We start from the raw sequence: 24,004 nt of genomic DNA, 5'->3' as shown, positions 1-24,004 counted from the left end.
TTGCAAAAAGAGAAAAAAAATTATTTGTTGTTACTGAACGTACGCCATATTACGAACAAACTGTTTGAGATACAGAAATAATCGATCAGATATTACTAGAAATTTCATAACCAACTGTCATAATTTTATTGAGTCAGACTGTCAATGTGTATGGGACATGGGTTGACAAATAAATATTTTGCATTGATTCGGGGATTCACTATTATAATCATCTGTTAACGGCAGAATACTAGTAATCCAGATGCATATTACTCATAATTAGACCAACGATAGCATAATAATTAGTCATAAATTGGAACAAGTTTTTCTATAGTTGTGTAAATGACTTGGTGTGTTGGTGCTGAAACTGTTTATCTTGGCTGGAATGTTTCTGGACATACCATGGAGATGGGAAGATATGTGTGGACCGGCCGGGCTGCAGCCCTGGAATCACGCGTCAAGGGACATGGGACTGTGCTTCCAGCAGTTGTTTCTGCAAATTCCTCTGTACTTCATCATTGCGGTCGTGTCAGGTTACTATATCGGCTACAGGAGGGATTGGGTGATAAGAGAGAAGTTGCAGGAGCGTGCAATAGTCCTCCGTAGTTTCGTTGTGCTAACTTTAGTTTTTATTCCGATTGTAGAACTGTATATTTTTATTACGAAGGTGGACTTTGTTTTGCTTCCTGTAGATTATTTTGTGGCTGGAGCATCATGCTTGTCTTGGCTGGTGCATTTTGGATATGTGTTGTCTCTGAAGCACCGGCTAGGCTCGAGCTCCCGTGGGCCGTCAGTGCAGCTGTTCCTCTGGGGGCTGACAGTGGTGCTCAATGTGATATCTCTACGTAGCTGTGTTATTCTTGGAGGCCCTGTTGCCTTCTATGTTGCCACTCTGTGTTGCCATGTAGTGTACTTCATTACTTTAATACCATCAAGTGAATCCAGGCCTACTTACTATTCAGCCTGCCTGGTTGGATCACAACATGCTCATGTAAGTGTTTTTTTAACTTTATGTATGTTAGTTGAATTTTTATGCATAGTTTTCCTCAATAATTATAGTTCCAATATAAGATTCAATGAACATGAAAACAATGTGATATACATTATTTTCATAAAAAATATATCTGAAAACGTAATTTATAATTTGATGTTACAGAATGAGTATACACCATTGTTGCCCCATATGGATGAAGGTGTCTTAGGCACGGCTATGCAAGGCAATGGCTGCATATCACAACTTCTGTTTTTATGGGTGAATCCACTGCTAAAGAAAGGTAATTAAACATCATTTATTTTTTACACGAAAAGTTCCACCAATGACACTTGTAGTTTTACAGAAATCAACCTCTTTATTTGGGTGGTGAAGACTGACTTTTTTACATTTTTTTCATTTTTTGAGAATGATTATTTCTGCTCCATACAAAAAAAGATCAAAGATATTTAATTGTGATAATCACAAAACATGTACGGACAACAAAAGCAAGAAAAGAGGAAATCATGAAGTGTGCATCACAAAATGGACCCAACTCAGCATAATAAATAATATAAAGCCAGCGCTGATGTTCCGTAGGGCCCATTCGGTGATGCCACAACAGATAACACAAAGATACATATTAAAGTGTTAGAAAAAAAAAACAAGAGGGATAAGTACGGTAAACAAACAAAACAAAAATATACAGCAGCCACAAAAATATACAGCACAACCCAAGGTTTGAACCGACGATTTTTAACCACCACTCATGTATATGAAAGATTAAACCATCCAGCTAAAAACATGTGCTGTGAAGGAAAATATGTATTTAATTATTCAATACAGCTTTATTCTACCCATATTGGGCGATTCCTTTGTGTGGTCTCAACCAAGTGTAGATTGTCTGAAAGTGATCATTTTTTACCACCTTATTGCTAAGTTTATGTTTTTTTTGCTATACATATTAATAAGCGGGTCCACACAGAGCGGGCATACGCACGAGGCAATTTCCTCACGCACAAACCGGCCAGTGTAGACTTGCATCGGCTGAGGCGGCGCGCTCAGGCTAAGAAAACGCGCTCTGTGTGGACCCACCTAATGGTGAGCAATAAATTAATTATAGGCTTTGACAAGAAACTGCAAGACCCAGAGGAACTATTTGACATCCCATCAAAGTACCGGTGTGCTTATGTTGGGGCTAAAATGGATAAAGCACTTATTGGCAATGTCGACAATTACCAGCAGTATGCGGAGATACCACATGAACCTTTTATCAGTTCAGGTGAGAAACAATTAAAACATTTGAAAACATTAAAATATTCTAATCTTTTTCAGCATATATTTTATACCTATTTTACTCAAATTAATACTGATCTATTAATTCATCATACTAGTTATAACTATTGTTCATACTATCATATTAAATTCACGCATGCGCGCATGCCGTCACAGTTCGTATAAAATTTTGTAGTTGGTTACCATTACAAACATAATATTATTGGAGGTAAATTTATATTTAGTATTTCTATTATTTGAGGTGTCTTTAATTATGCTACTAAAATCACAAAAAGTATGGATTTCTAAAGAAAAGTCTATGCACAAAGGGCTACAGAGAGAGAAGTTGAGTTGGATTTCCCTGCGAGAATAAATTAAGAATGAAATAATCCACAGAGGAATTATTAATATTATGTGTAATGTGTGTACTCCGCGCACATGTTTCGTACAGCCCATGTCCGCTGGGGAAAGGCTCTCGACTGGCCACTACGTACCTACGGGAAACTAGCCCCTGGAAAGGTGTACTGCTAATCAGGTGAAGGTTTTTTGTAGATCACTGAAAATAGTTGAATTGGGACTCCTCATGCCCAATCATTAGTTCTATGAACTAGCAGGGAACATCCTTCAGTTAATATGATAAATAGCGAAACGCAAGGATCAAAATTATCATTTTTAGCCAACTAGCGCCATCCCAGCGCAGGTTATTCGGCTAGTCGGCCAAACCGGTCGGTTAGTAACATATCTACTTAGTGGAACTACCATTTTCGCGGGTCTGTGCAGACATGACATGATATTGAACATGAATTGGCAGGCTATGGCGCGCTGGGCGAATCCGCGCCACAGTCATCCACCCCAGTGACGCCAACGTCGCGCGTGCCGCTGCGCCAACGCCGACAAAATGTGACTCTTCTCCGCGCACTGCACTCGTGCTTCGCGTACCAATTCTATAGCATCGGCGTGTTGAAGTTGGTGTCGGACATGGCGGGCTTCGCTGGCCCTATGCTACTCAATAAGCTGGTCGCATTCGTGGAGGATGAGAGCATTGATCAACATTATGGGTAAGACCTGAACATGGTTGGAGAAGATCGCGCTGTAAAGTAAGCATATTTGGGTCGACCGACTGAACCCCGCCCTGTTGGTCATCCCAAGTATCGGCGGGCAGATAGAATGGAGGTAGATCTCCGGTAGTTCGGCGTCATTGAAAGCTGGTGTGAATCCGCGGAGGACCGGGTATAAGTCGTGTCATTTACGAAGACGCGCGCCTTGACTCGTATTGTCATGTTATCAAAGGTTAGATTTGACAAATTTGCGCGTCATCGTGGATAACACTAACTATAAAATGGGGTGTTCTTTTGTCGGATCTGGGGCCAAGACTCATTTTGGGTCATCGCATCAACCAAGTAACTAAGTAAGTATGGCCACAGAATAAATAATAGTACGATGGCCAGTATGGTTAAGGCGTTTGCAATGGCAAGGTTATTTGGAGCTTTTCCAAGTCCTCCTCCTATCTATCCTAGAGCTTACATGGTTGCATTCTAAACACAGAAAAGAGAATATCCTAAAGCAGCCCGACGTCCATTATAGTAAACTAATCCTAAAAATTGGCACTAGTTTTTCTGCAAATGACTGCCATCCGGTCTTTCAACTCAGAGTGAAAACTAGGACTCCGTTTCTGCACAATGTTTTCTAAATACATATCAAATGATACATCATATAAGAACCATAACCCCTATTTAAGATATCCAGTATGGATATCTTGAAATTATGTTATTTCCATATCCATTTCTTTTTTATTTTAATGAACCATGTTTAAGTTTGTTGTATATAGATGGATGATAAGTGAATCAATGGTCTAGACTAAATGAATTCTTACCCTACCATTCGTCAATCATAAATCCCATTTAACTTCATGAATGAAAAAAAAAAGCTCCAATTGTGCAACCTTATATTTTTCTCTTTTTCAGGTACATATACGCAGCAGGTCTCATGGCTTCCACCCTTATATCCACCATGTTCAACGTGCACTTCAACTGGCTGATGTCTCTCATCGGCCTCAAGATGCGCGGCGCCATCGTCTCGACCATACTCCGCAAGACCCTCAGCGTGACGTCCACTGAGCTGAATAAATCGTTTTCAGTGGGAGAGATAACCAATTTTATGTCCACGGATACAGATAGAATCGTGAATTCTTGTCCGAGTTTCCATGCTTTGTGGAGTATTCCCTTACAGGTGTGTGTTTGGGATATTTTTTTAAGAATAACAATTTATCTTCGTTTTGGAGTTCTTACGTGGAATCGAAAGCACTATTTAATACTATCATTGGTAATATAGTAGTTTACTACGTCATGCAACGACACAATTTTACATTCAAAATTACATGTTTTCGTTGACTTTGCGTATTACAAAACCTCACCCAATACTTGGAAAGACTGACGGTGTCATTCCCTGAGCTGAATAAATCGTTCTCTGTTGGCGAAACTACTAACTTTATTTCCACGGATATGGATAGAATTGTGAATTATTGTCAGTTTTACAGGTGTGTATTGGTGAAATTATGTTTTTAGACTTAAAGTTTTCTATATTTTAACTATTTTAGTGATCCCAACAGCCACACCAAAACGTCAATACATTCTATGTACTTAAGCGCTGTAAAATGTCTGGTAGTATCTTTTTTGTAGTCTCAATTTTTGCGAGTTTAGTCGTGTCAAGATATTATTTGTGAAGTTTGTTGCAGTCAAAGACATAAATGTAGCTTATTTTTTACTCATGAGCACTAAAATAAACAAAGTTTTTTTAGGGTTTCGTACACAAAGGGTCAAACGCGACCCTATTACTGAGACATCGCTGTCCGTCCGTCCGTCCGTCCGTCCGTCCGTCCGTCCGTCCGTCCATCCGTCCGTCTGTCACCAGGCTGTATCTTATGAACCGTGATAGCTAGACAGTTGACAGACAGATGATGTATTTCTGTTGCCGCTATAACAACAGACTAAAAACAGAATAAAATAAATATTTAAGGGGGGCTCCCATACAACAAACATATTTTTTTTGTCGTTTTTATAAATAATGGTACGGAACCCTTCGTGCGCGAGTTCGACTCGCACTTGCCCGGTTTTTTTTAATTAGCTAGGCTCACGTAAAAAGTCATAATGCCAATTTAAAGTACATATTTAATTTTTCATTTTGACTTTTTATGCGATTTAAATCGGTAATTAATTTCACACACATAATATATAATACTTTAAAATGATTTATCAAACACATATTTCAAAATTACAATGTTGACATATGGTAATCGTTAAAACATTTAAATTTAAATTAATTCATATTCCAGCTCTTCATCACACTATTCCTCCTCTACCAACAAGTGGGGATCTCCTTCCTGGCCGGCGTAGCGTTCTCGGTCCTCCTCATCCCCATAAACAAGTTCATCGCCAACAAGATCGGCCAGCTCAGCACGGAGCTGATGAAACACAAGGACTCCCGTGTTACTCTCATCAGTGATTTACTCCGCGGCATTAGGACCGTGAAAGTCCATGTTTGGGAGGACTACTTTATTAACAGAGTAACAGGTAATTTGTTAATCTATATTGATTAACTATTAAGGGCCGATTTTTTTTTTCTTGTTGTTTTTTTTTTAGTTCGATTTTGATAAAATTTGGTAAGTTTAAAGCGCTCTTCCTTCTGGGCGGAAGATTTGTAGGAAATACAGTAAAATTGCGCTTATATTGTACGGAATAGGCATCTCTATACATATATCCATATAATTATATCGAATTCTGATGAAAAAAAACTATACCAAAAAACGACGCATAAGAGAATAATCTCATAAGTATGATAGATAGACCTTTTAACGCGTATACCTTACGAATACTGTGGGGTTCCTGCACATAGGCGCTCTTTTAAAAATAATGCGCCGCCGGAAGCTGCACCCATCCTACAGTATTTTATCTTTTTTCTCAAACTAATCCTTGACTAAAATTCATATCATATCATATCATATCATTTATTTATTAATTAATTTTGAATACCTAGACCTTTGCCAATAAAAGAGGCAAAAGTTTCTAAGATAGTTTGCCTTTATGATCTTGCTACATTTAGTGACTAGCTTCTGTCCGCGACTCCGTTTGCGTAAGTACTTCCATATCCCACTTTCGTAGTAAATCCCCCCTCCCCCCATTTTAGACTTGATTTCTAGAAAAAAAAATATCCTTTGTTCCCGGGGCTCAATCTATCTCCATACCAAATCGGTTCAACGGTTCAAGCGTGAAGAGGTAATATACAGACAGACAGAGTTACTATCGTATTTGTAAGTGTACCATTAGTAAGGATAGTTTCGGTTTTATCCACTCCCAGTTAAAAATACATTGTATTGTATTGTATATAATTGTTGACAGAGTCCCGAACATTGGAGCTGAAGTACTTGCGCTGGCGCAAGTACCTGGATGCCATCTGCGTGGTACTGTGGGCCACCACGCCCGTGCTGGTGTGCGCGCTCACGCTGGGCGTGCACGCGCTGCGCGCCCAGCCGCTCCTGGCGCCCACCGTACGTACAACAGCTATACTTGCCGCAAAACCAAGTGGCGAGTCCGGTCATAATGCCATCTCTTTCACTCTTTGTTGGTTTTAACAAGGGTAAAGGAGATAGCATTATGATATCAGTCGCTAGTTTTGTTGTTTAACTAGCCTGACTACAGCTCAAAGACATATTGTGCCGCGAGGGACTCGACTGTTCGCCAAATATTTTAATGCGTCGCAAGAGATTTGACAGAATTTCGTTTTAGCCAACCCAATCCAGAAAAATCACAACTTTTTTTAGTGGAGGAAAATTATGTATTGAGTAATATTCAACGTTGCAGGCGAGGTATATTTATGGAGATTGGATAACTGTCAGTTTAATATCTGAAACGTTTTTGGAAGTCATGTTTGTACTGAGAGATTAATCTTTGTACGTATTCCTGCGCCGGGCCCTTCCCGCCTGTCCTAGTGTTATAATATCTGTAATAATATCTCGCACAACCATTAAATTCTCATACGTATAAAGACTAAATTTAAACATTTTCCAGGTGTTTACAACAGTGGCTCTAATCAACATGCTGATCGCGCCGCTGAACGCGTTCCCGTGGGTACTCAACGGGCTTACTGAGGCTTGGGTCTCTATCAAGCGGATACAGAAACTATTAGACGTGAGTAATAGTACATTACTATAGATACTATAATTGTTTTTTTTCTATGTTATACACTAACACTAGTTTCTTTGGTTTTATTTTTTATATGTTTTTATATATATTACTAACAAAATATGGATCCTTGGTCTGAAATAAAGATAATAATAATAATAGAGGCCAGGAAACGAAAAGCTGCAGGCCAAGTAGATATAGGATAGAGATACACATCCGATAACCCTGTTTCTCGCCGAGATTGGTATAGTGCTTTTTTCAAACTTGCAATGAAATAAAGAAAATAAAATGTACTTGGTATTTGTTTTATTCGTAGGCTTACACAGCTAAAAACAAATTACGAATCTACTACTATTTGATGGTTGAACAAAAGAAGGTTGCCTTATAGGTCTAGGTGTGTAAGGCTGTATGAAATTCCTTTACATATCATCTTCACTCATCGCACCTGATATGTAGTATTTCCGGACCTAATTTGAAGTAAGTCATGTCAACATTTCATTACTTACAAGTTTGACAAAAGATATTTTGAGGTTCTGTATGACGTCATATTTATTAAGTGCTCGATGACTATGATGTGCAAAATGTCCTGCACCGGAGCCCCTCCATAGCATTTTGGAGACTCTATCCCTCAACATTTGCGCAGGAATGCTCGTGAGCGCCGGTTCTCAACCTATACAGTTGGTACCATTCTTTTATAGACAATGAGAAGCCAGATGGTTTTACTTTAGGGCTGATACTCGTAGTAACTAATCCCAATACTTTTGGAAGAAATAATTAGTTAAAGCGACAGCTTTAGCTTTGACTATAAATATCTGCATAACGCAATGCAACATTAAGAATGTAACTAGTCTGGTAAAAACCGGCAAGCTGCCAAAAGTTAGCGCGAAAGATTGAGCGTCAGTAGATTTTTGAAGTGAAAACTTCTTTAGCGGCGCTGTGCACTTTTTGTGATGGGGAAAAAATGTTAAACTCGCGACAGGGGTCACGTGACCGTCAGATTGCAAATTCGTAAGACGGACATGTCACATCATGGTGACGTGCAAATTGAATGTCATCGAAGCCTGGTTACTTTTGAAAAATCGTATCTCATTCAAGTGTGACATTTTATTTTCTTCATAATCAAAGTGTTGCCATACCGTTTAAAGAGGTTTGATCTTTGTTAATTGTGTTGTATTGTATCTTTATGTTGTTGGGTGTCCATGATTGTAGATACTCAAACTTTTCCTTACCAAAAAGTTAAATAACAGAAAAGAAGCGTGATTGTTTTACCTAATATGATGGTGAACGATTCATTAACATTTACTGATTGTGTGGGCTATAGTCCTGCTCACGTCTCATGAATTACTCTGTATATGTTATATATTAACACTAAAATTCGCATTTCAAAATATCTTCCACACTCAAATTTATTTACGTATGTATAATAGAGATTTTTTTTTATAAAACTGCTACTCAATTTCTCCAAAATATCAAAAATGCACAACATTAATATTCAAGTTTTCACTTCTGCCGGCACTCCCGGAGTGCAACCCATTTTTTTTTTTACTGGTTTTTTTGTCATCTGTCTTAGCTCCCAGACATGGATCCCGAGCGTTACTACGACAAGCTAAACACGAATCGCAACGAAGACAACATGTTCATGATTAACAATGCCACCTTCGCCTGGGCCAAGCCAGCCGAGCGTAGGATACCCCAGCCCAGCAGGACAAGCAAGGGCAAGTCCAAGAAGAGACTGTCTAAGAGGAACATACAGGTAATCTTATACTTCGTGAACAACGAAGACAACATGTTCATGATAAACAACGCCACCTTCGCCTGGGCCAGGCCAGCCGAGCGTAGCATACCCCAACCCAGCAGGACAAGCAAGGGAAAGTCCAAGAAGAAACTGTCTAAGAGGAACATACAGGTAATCTTATACTTCGAGAACAACGAAGACAACATGTTCATCATCAATCTTATACTTCGTACACAAACATGTCTGTTGATTCCCTTCTATCAACCTCAGTAGGTCTTAAATGTTTCATAGACTGGGATTCGAACTCAGGACCTACAGCGACGCCGTCTTCGCAGGCAGGGTCACTTTAACAACTAAGCTACAAAAGCAACTTAATTAACTCAACCTTTTCTTAGTTTTAACGGAATTTAAATTGAAAAAGTCGTGCTTGGCTTGTCAGTCAAAATCAACATTTTGTTTGTCAATCGTATTTATCGTATGGTTGGATTTTATGATGGTATACCTTGTTCAATCTCGCCTTAGAAAACTGCTCGTATCCAGGATTGTGGCATCACTTCTAAACCTAAAAAATAACTTCTTAACCGAAATCCGCGAGGTTTTTAGACACTTACCCCCTTATTCATAAACGTGTACTAAAGTTACGATGCCGCTGATCATCGTTTGTCCTTTTCCGAAGTATTGGTATGATGGAAAGGGACAAACGATGATCAGCGGCATCGTAACTTTAGTACACGTTTATGAATAAGGGGGTTAAAATATATTCAATTGGAGTTCCAAAATAAGACTGATGATGATTTTTGTAATACAGGCTAGCGATTCGTCAAACGAAGTGGTGGAACACAACGAACCGTTCATGCTGCGCGACATATCCCTGGAGATCGAGCGAGGGGAGCTAATAGGCGTCACTGGCAGCGTTGGCAGTGGGAAAACGTCCCTCCTACACGCCATTATGGGGGACATGCTTAGGAAGAGTGGGGATATACAGATCCCAGAGAGCCTTAACAGTGAGTATTCTTGATATATCGCTAGGGTACGAGCGAGAAGGTAATAGGCATCACTGGTAGCGCTGGCATCACTCCCATGCGTCTTGGCTAGGAGAATTTTTTTGAAAGTAGTACTCTATGGTTCTGTAGATGTGTTACATACACACATACATCAGTAATCATTCACCCAGCTCTCCTACCGACACCTATACATATACATGTCATCGTCTTACATTCAGTAACGATTCAAAAAAAAAAAAAAAAGTTCTTTATTGCGTGAGACACACTTTGTTTTGTTGTTGTTTACAATGTAAGGTGATGGAGCCACCCGGTAAGCAAAAATGCCTGTGTTGGGTGGCGCCGCTCTTCCTCTACGTTATATAACTATTTATATATTTTACACATGGTAAGCTAATCAAATCTAAATCTAATTAATTTTAATTTACTGGCTAATATTCTAGTTTATATTATTTACATTTAGTTTAGAATTAAGGTCCGGGTTAACGGATATGATCAAAACTGTTATGTCGAGATGAAAGAAGTGCTTCTAAAGTGTTTTTCCTTGTTCTATGACATGGGGTTCTTCAAGAAGCAGGTATTTAGGGTTCTCAAAGTTTGGCAACGCATAAGTGGCTCCTCCGATGTTGCTTATGTCCATGGGCGGCGATGACTGCTTCCCATCGGAGGACTCTTCTGCTCGATTGCTGCCTATTACATTAAAAAATGGCTAATTCTTATTCTGATTTTTAGGTTTCGGCTACGTGTCTCAGAAACCATGGTTGATACGGGGAACAATCCGGGATAACATTTTATTCGGGAAGCCATATGATGAAACCAAGTTTCAGACTGTCGTAGAAGCTTGTGCTCTTACTGGTAAGTTTTAAAGCAATTGGTTCGTTCTAACTTACGTTACAATAAAAAAAACTACATAAGCACATAAAGTATTTGCATAAATATTAATTACCTTAAAATGCCTGCAGTGGAAAATACTATAACAATAAGAAGTGGTAGATTGATTGTTGGATATTCAATAAAACTATTTAAAATGCTGTTCTTCTAAATTATAATTATGTTTAAAATTGTAATTAAATTTGGGTTGTTGCAGTATAAAATGTAGACTGCTGGAAAACGTGAAACTGGGTGGTGCAGCTCGTTGCATAGTATTTCACATTTTGAAGATAGTCTAAAATATGTAACCATTAGTCTTAATTAGGCGGTTATAAAACAGCACCAGTTGATAACCGCCTAAATCCTCCTCGCCTCTTCATAATTAGAAATCTGGGCAGCCCACATGCGTATTAGATCGTGTCGTGAGGCCGATCGTGTGGTGTGGCGTTGTGGGTGGTTGATCTCGTTATGACACAACCTTTAGGTGAGCGAGATGCCTAATCACACGACTCCCAATTGTAATTCGCGCGCACCATCAGCGTTAGCGAACGTGTGAAAGCACGAAACGAGCGAACACACCTTATAGGTAGCGTATGTGTTCACAGAGGACCTGAACGTGCTGGGCTGGGGCGCGCACGTGGGCGAGGGCGGCTGCACGCTCAGCGGCGGGCAGCGTGCACGCATCGCTCTAGCACGAGCAGTTTATCAGGACAAGCAAGGTAATATTTGTGTACAGAGCTGCACGTGCTGGGCTGTACGCTCAGCAGCGGTCAGCGTGTGCGTTTCGATCTAGCGCGAGCAGTTTGTCAGGGCAAGCCAATTGCGCCAATTTTCTAGTCCAAGAGCAAAGAAGCTCGTTTCTGGCGAGGCGGTAAGATACCGGGGTAACATATCTACTTAATCGTGGCGTATTCTCCGCTATTGCACCGTAATTAGGTAGCGTTCTAGTCCGATTCCCCCCTGAAAACGGACTTAAAGGGCAGTTTTAATGTAAACTGTTTCATAAGTAGAATTAAAGCTTCGAATTAGGTTAGAAATAACAAACTTTCAAGGAAAGCGGATGTACGGATGAACTCAGGAATGTTTAAGCCGGCGAGAATTTTAAGCTAACACAAGTTCTTCGGTACGTTATTATTTTTATCTAATAAAAGAGGCGCTTTTACGCTTACCGAGAGTGTACTTTCACTTATAACTTTAGAGTCGACATGCATTCCACGTACAGTCAGCTAGTTGACCTCCCTTGCAAACAAATTTCTATGCCTGGGGGTCAGTTATGTCTGCAGCTGATTGCACGTGAACATTTTCTGCAATTTGCAGTGTACCTACTAGACGACATCTTCTCCGGCGTGGACACGCGCGTAGCTCAACACATAATGCAGCGCTGCGTGCTGGGCCTGCTGAAGCGAACAACACGAATACTGGTGTCACCCTCGCCGCGCATACTGGCCCGCTGCTCCCGAACGGTGCTTGTACATGACGGCCGCATACAGGCGCTGGGTGAGTACCTACGTTAATGTGGCGGGGTCGCCATGTATGTTACAGTGTCGGCAAGGCAGGCAGCAAGCCGAGTTGTCAACAAGGATGCAGCAAAAGTTGACATTGCTTATCGATGAATTACTCTCATTAGATGAAACAGTACTGTACATATTTACAGGTAGCAAAAGGGGCGGGGCCGGCCTATTGATTTATGGCCTAACTGGAACGTTCGACGAGACGACATATTCTCCGGCGTGGACACCCGCGATAACTGTGCGCTTCCGTATCTTTTTAAATTCAAACACATGTTTACTTCTGTTACTTGATCTGTTAATTGAACACCGGCTCAGGGCTGCTATATTATTTTATTTGTCTATTAGGGCCTCCGGAAGCGGTGCTAAGTGAGATCGAGGAGTTCCTCCCGAGCGACTCGGATGTGTTCGAAGAGGAACCTCCCAAGGCCATCGCGCCCGCACCGGACAATCAAGACAATGTCAGTCGAAACAGCTTGGACGAGGATGTAAGTCTATTAACTACCTTATGGACATAGAACGCAGTAGGTTTTGTATCGTTTATGCAGTGATCGCTGTGTTACAAGTAAAGGATACCAAATCTCGCTATAGTCTTCTCTAAAATATAAGTTCAGATGACAGTCGTTTTCATAAAAACTTTCGCAAGCTCTCATAGAAATTTGTTAGTAGTTATGGACTTTATGGTGCATGCATTTACATATTAATTTTGCGAATCAGTGTAGGTATTTTCCTATGAAAATTAAAAAAAGTATAACAAATAATTTACATTTTGGTGCCTAGGCAAGGATTAAGGAAGGAACTGAGCCTGCGTATGCAATACGTTATGAAATCTGAACCCTGAAATATGTATGCTTGGAAACATACTTGTGATACGCAACACAACGCATGACGAGTAAGTTTCCAAGCATTATTGTATCTCCTCATACTAGTAAGACTTATTTGCAGTGTTGGCTGAACGTTAATTGCAATTACCCGTAAACCGTAACGGATGCTTACTGCTTATTTGGTTAGTAGTTATGGGGCACGCTTTTACATATAATTTTATTTTATTTTAGGAAGCGATGTCGGAAGGCACGGTCGGCTGGTGGGTGCTAGGCCTGTACCTCCGCTCCGTCGGTTTCTTCCTCTCCATCGCCATTATCCTCTCCCTCATCCTCATGCAGCTCTCCCAGAACTTCACCTTCGTGTGGCTCACCTTCTGGGTGCGCAGCAAGTCGCGCAACATCACCGAGACCGCCGCCCACGAGAACACAACCACTTTAGACCACGGATTTAACGCTATAGACACAGTTATTGACACTATAATGAATATGTCACAACAGTTCATCAGCCACTTGGATCGAAACGTTACGCCAACTATCAGACTTGATGCGCCGGCGAATGTGACGCCGAGTTCTGACGATGATTTCTATTTGGAAGTGTATTTTGGACTAGCGGGGTTGAATTTGTTGTTTACGGTGATGCGAGCGTTCCTGTTCGCCTACGGTGGAGTGCAAGCGGCCACCAGGATACATAAGATCCTTCTTAGAGTCGTGACAAAGGTAAACAAACAGTTTACAAGTTGGCAAAGTTGTTGTTTAACCCCTCGTGCTAATATTGATACCCGAGCAAGTGAAAGTTTCCAAAATTGAACGATAAGCGTAGCGAGTGGTTCTAGAAGTGGAATCTTGAGCGTTGCGAGGGCTTCAAGGCACGAGGGTTAAACAAACTTTGCCTCCGAGTGAAACACAAAATTATTCACCACACCAACGAGAGGAAACTACTATCAAATACCAAAAAAAAAAACAAAATCAAATCCAAATGAACGTAAAAAAAAAACATTTTAAATCATCATTTAAAAGTCAATTCTACTAGATAACATAAGGAAACAACTGAAAATTGCATCTGATTACTTTGCCCCACATGTGGATAAAATGCAACTTTTTCATAAGTTTTTGAACAATCAAGAGAGCCTTTACCAGTTGGTGTGGTGAAAATAATAATTTATGGTCATCTTTACGTATTGCTTTGATGTTTTTGTTTTTAGACATGAGAACTATTTTACTGAGTAAACCTGTAATAATACATTATTTTGGCATAATGTGTAATTTAATTTACATTGGTACATTTATAATATTCTCCCGTTGTTTTAGGCTAAAATAAAATTCTTCGACGTGACCCCGACGGGGCGGATTCTCAATCGCTTCTCATCTGACACGTACACAGTTGACGACTCGCTGCCATTTATTATGAACATATTTTTAGCTCAAGTATTCGGTTTAATAGGTAAGTCAAAATCGGTTTATTACAATTTAACTAATTTTCCGGCATCACCATACAAGAAAAGTTGGCAGTTAAATTTGAATCTTTGGTATTAGAAAAAACCGACCAAGTGCGAGTTGGACTCGCACAGGAAGGGTTCCGTACCATTATCTATAAAAAAATGGTCACCCATCCAAGTACTGACCGTGCCCGATGTTGCTTAACTTCAGTGATTGGATGAGAACTTCGAGATTGGAAAGAAATATTTATTTTATTCTGTTTTTAGTATTTGTTGTTATAACAGCAACATAAATACATAATCTGTAGGAATTTCATCTGGCTAACTATCACGGTTCATGAGATACAGCCTGATGACAGACGGACGGACGGACGGACGAACAGCGGAGTCTCAGTAATAGGGTCCCCCTTGGTAGGGGGTTGACCCTTTGGGTACGGAACCCTAAAAAGAATCGATATTGTTTTGATTTAAAAACAAACGAAATAAAATAAAAGCAACCCTGTTCAATTGAATAATGAGTAAAATTTCGTGGGACGCTAAATATTATAGTAAATTCTACGACTCTACTAGCTTTAATTTAAAGCTCAATTTTGAATGTTTCTCTACTCAGGGGCGGTAGCAGTGACAGTATACGGGCTACCGTGGCTTCTAGCAGGCGTGGTTCCCGTGGCATTCATCTACTACCGCTTGCAGCGTTTGTACCGCGTCACATCTCGACAACTCAAGCGGCTGCAGAGCGTTACTCTATCACCCGTGTACGCACACTTCAACGATACGCTAGAAGGTATACAATTTCCCTGTTTTGAAGGGCATATGGAAATCGTCTATGGCTGCGTGCTTGCGATTATAATACATTACTATAGAGGCCGGGACGAAAGGGGTTGCCGGCCGAAGACATATAGGCGGCCGAGCGAGCGAGGTGTGAGAAAATTTATTTTTCTCAAACATGCAATGAAATATTAATATAAGGAACATAACATCAATATTTCATTGCATGTTTGATAAAAATTAAATATTGATGTTATGTTCCTTATAATAGGCTGCGAAGTATGACGTTTCAGTGGCGGCTAGGACAAGAAGTCGTTAATGGAATTTCATACAAATCTTGCAGGCCTAGGCCGGCAGAGTCCTCTTTTTTTTCTTTTTTGTGTTTTACTATTATTATTTCAGGGTTTCCTAAAGGGGAACGAAAATTTGATTATTTTTGCACTACGACGCATCTATATTTCTGCAGGACTGAAAAAAAAATCTTTATAGGGCTAAAAAAAAAGCGTAATGGCGTGCGTCGTAGCGCCAAAATAATCAATTTTTTGTTCCCCTTCAATACCCCACGCACTGAATAACCTATCACATTAGGACATTGAACAATCATCATCATCCTATTTTTATTATTATTGCATTGTATGTTTGAGAAAAGCACTATACATACCTCGGCGGGAAATATGGGGTTGCCCGCCTCAGACCTATCCGGCCTCGCTTGGCTCGGCCGTCTATATGTCTTAATGTAATGTCTCTGTAGTAATGTACTAATGCTGCTTTACATTCGGTAATAAAGATCAAAGCAGCATTACCTAAGGGCCATGGGACGCACGTTCCGAGCGTGCTCGATCGGGGCCGACATACATTTATTGCCAATTTATGACGGTTGGTGGCTGCATCGAGCGTTTGTTTTTACTGTAGTCTTTCGAACAAAAAAATGCGTTTATATTTGAGGGTTCAAGGAGCCTTCCTTAATGAAATTATTATTATTTTATTAGCAATACTTTTGAATTTGTGTAACACGATGTAACTTACCAAAACTTAGTGTCAGTACAGAATTACGCAAATAGTTCAGTAATACAAAACAAAAGTTGTCGATATCCGAGTTGCATTGTACCATATTTCCAAATTTGAAATAGAGGTGTATTGTCAAAGAAAACGTTGTGGCCACATCAATTTACTATTTTACGATACATGATTAAAACTTTTAGAACGGCATTTGACTTTGATCCTTACTTTTTCACTGATACTTATGTGTTAAATTTGTTACTATCAAAAAGTGGCGCCATATTACCGGGCACAACCTAAAGGTTATGGCCATCGCTTGAAACGATGCCGTCATACCTTTAGCCTTTGATCTATTAGATGGCGCTACTTTTTGATATTTAACAAATTTAACACATACCAGTAAAAGAATAAGGATCAAAGTCAAATGGCGTTCTAAAAGTTTTAGTCACGTGTCGAAATATGGCAGTAAATTTACTGCGGCTACAAAATTTTCTCACATGCCACCTCTATCTCAAATTGTCTTCGGTATTTCCTACTTGCAAATCACACTATTTACGTGATCCCCGATATTTATTCTATCGATGTTCCTAAAGTAAATGGTCGATCCAGGTTTATCGACGATCCGCGCGCTGGGCGCGCCGCCGCGCTGGGCCGAGCGCGGCGAGGAGCTGGTGGAGGCGTGGCAGCGCGCCGCGCTGTGCGGCGCCGCCGCCGCGCAGTGGCTGGCCCTGCGGCTGCAGGCGTGCGCCGGCGCCTGCGTGGCCGCCGCCGCCTTGCTGGCTGCCGTGCAGCGCGCCACTCATGCGTTAGACCCGGGTATGTATTAAACAGGTATTCACGAGGCAGTGGTTGGCTTCAAGCCTGTACAGTCAGCGTCAAATACTTTGTAGCAGTCAAAGTGGCCAAATAGTTCGGTACACCATACTAAATATATGGTGTACCGAACTATTTGGCTACTTTGGTTGCTACAAAGTATTTGACGCTGACTGTACAAGCGCCACTCATGCTTTAGACAGTGCCGTGACACTCGACCTTTCTGGCGCTCTCGGCTCAGAATTGCTCCGAGCAATTATTAGGGCTGACACAACTTGACGCCCCTGTCTTGATGCGCAGCCACAGATAAGATAATTATTTGAATTTTGACAACCCTTAATAGCTGAAAGGGATAGTGCGATACATTAGAAAGGGATAACATGATTCATCCCTGTATCGCTGTCAAACTTCGATTTTGTAGGAAGTATCATTTCTGTACGGTAGTACTATTATTTATTCTGTGCTTTAGTCCCTCTTACCTTCCTCCTTCTTATCCACTCCCTCTTATCCGGATCAGTCAGTAGTTTGGCCCTGACAACAAAATAGTTTTAAATGTTACTTCACGTTTAGGTCTGGTGGGTCTAGCGATCTCCTACGCGCTGTCCATGACATCCATGCTCAGCAACGTGCTCAACTCCTTCACCGAGACGGAGCGCGAGATGATCGCCGTGGAGCGCGTCGGCGAGTACATTACACAGGTAGGATAAAGTTGTAGTATAGGGAGCGTGCATAAACTGTAGGTGGCAGCACAGGAGACGTCAGATTTTTGGCGCGAGGTGTATATGTGAAGTTTATGTTTACAATTTAGCCCACAAGATGACAGATACTATGGACAAGGAAACGTACGAGAACGGTAGATGGCAGCACTTGGTTTTGCGTGAAGTGTCAATGTACTTGTTTATGTTTCCGATTCAGGCCACCAGATGGCAGACCCTCCAACCTTACTAGACTTAAATCGACCGGGATATAAACCATGATTACATTTTATATTTTTTTTGAGCGCCCGATATTTCAAAACTCAAAACCAAAATCATTCAAAACTGTTATGTTATTTGTCAATTAAATCAGGGGGTATACAAACTTTCTGACCCGAATATCGCGGTCAACCATCAGCTATCCCGTTTGCTTGCGGGCGTAATTGTATAGGCATTGGCTCTCCCATTTCCTTTCCGAGGGTTAAAAGGGTTAAAAGTAAGGGCTCGAGAGTCAAATCCGGCCTGCCGGTATAGTGTTTGGGGACTGCAGAGTCCCCATTCCGAGAGATTCAATCTTAATGCAGTGTAATCGTATAGATAGCACCACAAATTGTTTTATTTTTAGGTAGAGAGTGAGAAAATTGACGGCGAACCGCCGCCGTACGGTTGGCCCTCGCAGGGCGTCGTGAGCTTCGAGGGTGTTCATCTTAATTACAGGTAATAAAATTAAATATTTTTTATTGACGTATTTTTGACTCAATAAATCTGAACAAAATGTTAAAAAAATACTAGCATGCTCAAAACAATTTTGAAATAAAACTACTATATTTTGTTATTTGGCACAGTCGGTTGGGTGCATCTATTTGCTTAAGGGTCACTTGCACCATCCCACTAACCCGGGGTTAACCGGTTAAACCGTTAACACAGAGTCAAATTGTACTGGTAACCATGGTAACTACAGGTTTAACCGGTTAATCTCGGGTTAGTGATCGGTGCAAGTGATCCTAAGTGTATTTATACTGTAGGTACAAGAAAAGATAACTGAGAATCGAACTATGAAAAAATGCTCAACACATTTAATTCCTATTTAATTTATAACCACAGAAGGAATTTACAAAAGCACAGTTTTATATTGGCAAATAAGGAAAGAAAGAACACAAGATTTAGAAGAGAAACAATTAACACTGAATAGGAAATAACTAAACACAAGAAAGTAGAACACAAAGCGAATTGCAAAGAGTGATTCTATACAAAGCAAGCGCGCGTGTGTGTTAGGCAAAGGCTAGGATCGCATTGAACGGCGATCGATTGAGCAGGCTTTACGTATTGTGGGGCGAAGGCGCACGAACGCAGACTGGCCGCTCGGACAATAGGTGACGTACGGAGGTGGCGTGATCTGCGGTCGCCCAAGCTCATGAGCGGTAACGATTTTACTCGCGTTTAAAGTTCAATTAACCTGCGCTAATCTTTTAAGCTTAGTGGCTAAGGTCTAGCGGAATAGATACTTCATTCGAATTTTCATCTTTGATTATATATGTTGTTTGATTTGAAATGCCTTTTTCAATGAAGCAATTTGTGGTATTGCAGTCGGGACGGTCGCGGTGCGGCGTTACGTGGCGTCACGTTCTCCAGCTACCCGGGCGAGAAGCTCGGCGTCGTCGGCCGCACCGGCGCCGGCAAGAGCTCGCTGCTGCAGGCCATCCTGCAGCTGGCGCCCACAGCAGCCGGCCGCGTCGTGGTGGACGGCGTGCCCGTGCACACGCTGCAGCTGCACGCGCTCAGGTACGGGGAGGGTGGTGGCACCGGCAGAGCTCGCTGCTGCAGGCCATCCTGCAGCTGGCGCCCACAGCAGCCGGCCGCGTCGTGGTGGACGGCGTGCCCGTGCACACGCTGCAGCTGCACGCGCTCAGGTACGGGGAGGGTGGTGGCACCGGCAGAGCTCGCTGCTGCAGGCCATCCTGCAGCTGGTGCCCACAGCAGCCGGCCGCGTCGTGGTGGACGGCGTGCCCGTGCACACGCTGCAGCTGCACGCGCTCAGGTACGGGGAGGGTGGTGGCACCGGCAGAGCTCGCTGCTGCAGGCCATCCTGCAGCTGGTGCCCACAGCAGCCGGCCGCGTCGTGGTGGACGGCGTGCCCGTGCACACGCTGCAGCTGCACGCGCTCAGGTACGGGGAGGGTGGTGGCACCGGCAGAGCTCGCTGCTGCAGGCCATCCTGCAGCTGGTGCCCACAGCAGCCGGCCGCGTCGTGGTGGACGGCGTGCCTGTGCACACGCTGCAGCTGCACGCGCTCAGGTACGGGGAGGGTGGTGGCACCGGCAGAGCTCGCTGCTGCAGGCCATCCTGCAGCTGGTGCCCACAGCAGCCGGCCGCGTCGTGGTGGACGGCGTGCCTGTGCACACGCTGCAGCTGCACGCGCTCAGGTACGGGGAGGGTGGTGGCACCGGCAGAGCTCGCTGCTGCAGGCCATCCTGCAGCTGGTGCCCACAGCAGCCGGCCGCGTCGTGGTGGACGGCGTGCCCGTGCACACGCTGCAGCTGCACGCGCTCAGGTACGGGGAGGGTGGTGGCACCGGCAGAGCTCGCTGCTGCAGGCCATCCTGCAGCTGGTGCCCACAGCAGCCGGCCGCGTCGTGGTGGACGGCGTGCCCGTGCACACGCTGCAGCTGCACGCGCTCAGGTACGGGGAGGGTGGTGGCACCGGTAGAGTGAAATAGACAAGCTTAAAAAGCAGGGGGCATAGTAGAGGAAACTCGTTTAAATAGAAGCGGTTACTACTTCTCTGCTTATGTTACTCATGTTAACTATTATTATTTTTAAATATTGTATAGTATTAAAATTCAGCTTCGCTTCCTAACACTCAAAGGGCAAAAAATATTAAATCTAAGAAAATATTCCACTGATTTTTTCGTTCCCCAGGTCCCGGATAGGCATGATCCCGCAAGAACCGTTCATCTTCACGGGCAGCGTCCGCGAGAACGTGGACCCGCTCCGCCAGCACTCGGACACGGAAATATGGCGCGCTCTCGAGCGCTGCGGCGCCGGCCACGCCGTGCGCGCGCGGGGCGGGCTGGCCGCGCGCGCCGCGCACGCGTCCCGGGGGCTGGCGCAGCTGCTGTGCCTGGCCAGGGCGCTGCTGCAGAGAGCTAAGGTTAGTGCTAGAGCTTTAGAACGGTGTGGGGCCTCGCTGCGGGCAAGAGGGTTGGTCGCTCCCTTTGCGCTACTGTCGAGCTTAGTGCATCTGCTGGGCCTTGCGCGCTGCTGCAGCAGGCTAAGGTTAGTTATACACTGACAGTGTGATACGGAGATATGGTCCGCTTTAGGAGTGTGTATAGTCGAAGATACCCTGCGGGCTTGCAGAGGGTTGGCGGCGCCCGCCGCACAGTTATCTCGAGGTTTAACGCACAGCGGACTGAGAATAGTTGTATATAGACAGTATCCTGACGCGAAGATATAGCGTGCTTTAGAACGGTGTGGGACCGAAGATACCCTGCGGGCGCGCGACGGGCTGGTCGCGCCCACCGCGCAACTGTCACGAGGATTAGCGCTACTAATGATGCCTTGCGAGAGAGCGGCCGCAGAAAGCCCAATTAGTTGTAATCGCTCTAAAATGATATGACACGCTCTAAGATGGTGCGGAGCCCAAGATGAGCAGCAGGGTGCGAGCGAGGCGCGGCTTGTAGTTATAGGGGTATAACTATAGTTGATCCTTATTCTTTCATTGATGTGTGTTAAATTTTATGAATATCTAAAAGTGGCGCTATCTTACCGGGCATAACCCGAAGGTTGTGGCGCCATCGCTCGAAAGAGTGCCGCCGTCGCTCGAAAGGATGCCGCCGTAGATCCTTACATCTATTAGATGGCGCCACTTTTTGATATTTAACAAATTAAACACATGTCAGTAAAAGGATAAGGATGAAAGTCAAATAGCGTTCTAAAAGTTTTAACCATGTATCGAAAGATGGCAGTAAATTTACTGTGGCTACAAAATTTTCTTTGAGAATTCACCTCTATTACACATTCTCTTCAATATAGCTTAGCCAAAACTCCTTTATACCTACCTGGATTGAGAAATAACAACCTTCCTCTTCCAGATCGTCCTAATAGACGAAGCAACAGCGAACCTCGACCAAGAAACCGAGCGGCTGATCCTCGACACGATCCGCAGCGCGTTCGGCGGCTCCACCGTGCTGCTCATAGCGCACCGGGTGGTCGGCGTGCTCGAGTGCTCGAGGGTGCTCGTCATGGCCGACGGCAGGCTGCTCGAGTTCGACTCGCCCACTGAGCTGCTGGCGGATCCCACGTCGCAGCTGTACGCGTTGGTGCATGCTCACGACCACTGACCGATCTCTTTAACGCCAAATGCCACTAAAGTGGTCGTGCCTACCACGCCAACGACTGCTAAAGGGGTCATGGCAGACGCTGTCAAAGCAATTTTACTGTTGACAGATATGGTTTAAATTCGTTTCTCACTAGTTGAAATTTTGGCATGTATGCCATTGATGCGAGAGAGCAGCGTTCAAAAGGTTAACCGTTTGTAAATGTATTATGAATTATGAAGTCGAAAGTAATGACGCGCGCGTAAAAATACAGAAACAAAATACAAAAATAAGATTTTACATCAGTTGATCTGTTGATTATCAACGTAGTAGTCTGCGTGCTAGTGCTCGTTATGAGAGGCGGGTTGCTCGAGTTTGTCATGTCAACAGGGTTACTTCGCAGTGAGTGTGCACTACCAGACAAATGGAATATTTAATTAAACTGCAAATGTACTAGATTCTAATTAAAAATACTATATAACGCGTTCGTAATAGTTACAGTTGGTCTGTCTTTGTTACACGCGGAAAATGCACACAGTGAGTCAAAGTACTCGCGAGTTCTCATCATAGAAGGCGGGAGACTGACTTGACATATATTATGACGATATTCAATCTAAGAGCATTGCATAAAATCGGGTTAAAATTCGAAGAGTATCACCAGTGGCAAAATTAATTTATTATTCGTAAAAGGCACGATATTCTCATATAGCCAGATTTATTATATACTTTGACTGATAGCATTCCTTTTACATTAAGTATTATGAAAACTATTATGTTGTATTTAAACAAAAACCAGTACTATTTGAAGTCGAGCATAATAAGACTAAAATATTACTAGTCTGCTAAAGATTACTATGATATGATGTGATCTTATATTATTACGAGTATGTTGAATGAATATTTGTACTTTTAGGTTAATTATTCACTTATGAATTCAAGTATTTATAATAGAACAGTTATGTGTTTGCCAAAGTTTACTCGCATTGGTTACTTGTAATGTTAATCAATTTTAGCTTTAGTGATTCTAGAATCATGTTCCTCCATTTTAAGTTAAATATTGTATTGTACATTACTAACGAACCGCCCCAGTTTCGCATTGGTCAAACCTTCCTTTGAGTTTACCGCGAACATACATACAAACAGACAGACGCGGCGGAGACTTTGTTTTATAAGGTGCAGTGATTTACAATTACAAGTTATCATTTACCAATCACATGACAAATTAATTGGCAGATAGAAGAGATTATTTTCTGATAAAAGTATATAAGTAATATAATACTAATTGGTACAGTCAGCGTCAAATACTTTGTAGCAGTCAAAGTGGCCAAATAGTTCGGTACACCATACTAAATATATGGTATACCGAACTATTTGGCTACTTTGGTTGATACAAAGTATTTGACGTTGACTGTAATATTGTTCTTGACCTTTTTCAAGTGTAAAGCACTGAACTGACTGAAATTGTTAAAAAATCAAATAGTTAGTTACCTTAGTAAATTAAACTAAATTCGACCTCATGACTTCCTTATGTAATAAATGTAATACGAAACTAGTTGTAAGACAATTACTTTGTTAATTGAATTATGTTATCTCGTCCTAGTTTCCCTTGTGATATTATATTTTTATATGCAATACAC

The 24,004-nt window shown here is 42.4% G+C and overlaps 1 protein-coding gene across 1 annotated transcript; it reads left to right on the top strand.

Moving 5' to 3' along the window:
- Positions 1 to 49: 49 nt before the first annotated feature.
- On the top strand, positions 50 to 24,001 carry LOC133515387 (ATP-binding cassette sub-family C member 10). The gene is made up of 23 exons (XM_061847921.1): positions 50 to 970; positions 1,136 to 1,253; positions 2,073 to 2,231; positions 3,036 to 3,282; positions 4,189 to 4,453; positions 5,556 to 5,793; positions 6,619 to 6,767; positions 7,288 to 7,407; positions 8,972 to 9,154; positions 9,945 to 10,140; positions 10,870 to 10,992; positions 11,613 to 11,726; positions 12,325 to 12,504; positions 12,864 to 13,003; positions 13,571 to 14,056; positions 14,648 to 14,780; positions 15,386 to 15,559; positions 17,152 to 17,358; positions 17,926 to 18,053; positions 18,676 to 18,767; positions 19,638 to 19,832; positions 20,968 to 21,199; positions 22,143 to 24,001. The coding sequence occupies exons 1-23, from the start codon at positions 365 to 367 to the stop codon at positions 22,389 to 22,391; spliced, it is 4,734 nt and encodes a 1,577-aa protein (XP_061703905.1). The 5' UTR covers positions 50 to 364; the 3' UTR covers positions 22,392 to 24,001.
- The last annotated feature ends 3 nt before the right edge of the window (positions 24,002 to 24,004 follow it).

Source organism: Cydia pomonella, chromosome 2 (assembly GCF_033807575.1).
Source record: "Cydia pomonella isolate Wapato2018A chromosome 2, ilCydPomo1, whole genome shotgun sequence".
Taxonomy (NCBI): Eukaryota; Metazoa; Arthropoda; class Insecta; order Lepidoptera; family Tortricidae; genus Cydia; species Cydia pomonella.
The sequence above is the reverse complement of the archived record's forward strand: the minus strand, read 5'-3'. Positions and strand labels throughout refer to the sequence as shown.

Excerpts from the sequence above, each read along its gene's own strand:
- LOC133515387 (XM_061847921.1), top strand. The coding sequence starts at position 365 with ATGTTTCTGGACATACCATGGAGATGGGAAGATATGTGTGGACCGGCC. Across the intron at positions 5,794-6,618 it reads CTTTATTAACAGAGTAACAG|AGTCCCGAACATTGGAGCTG; the intron begins GTAATTTGTTAA and ends AATTGTTGACAG. Across the intron at positions 9,155-9,944 it reads TGTCTAAGAGGAACATACAG|GCTAGCGATTCGTCAAACGA; the intron begins GTAATCTTATAC and ends TTTGTAATACAG.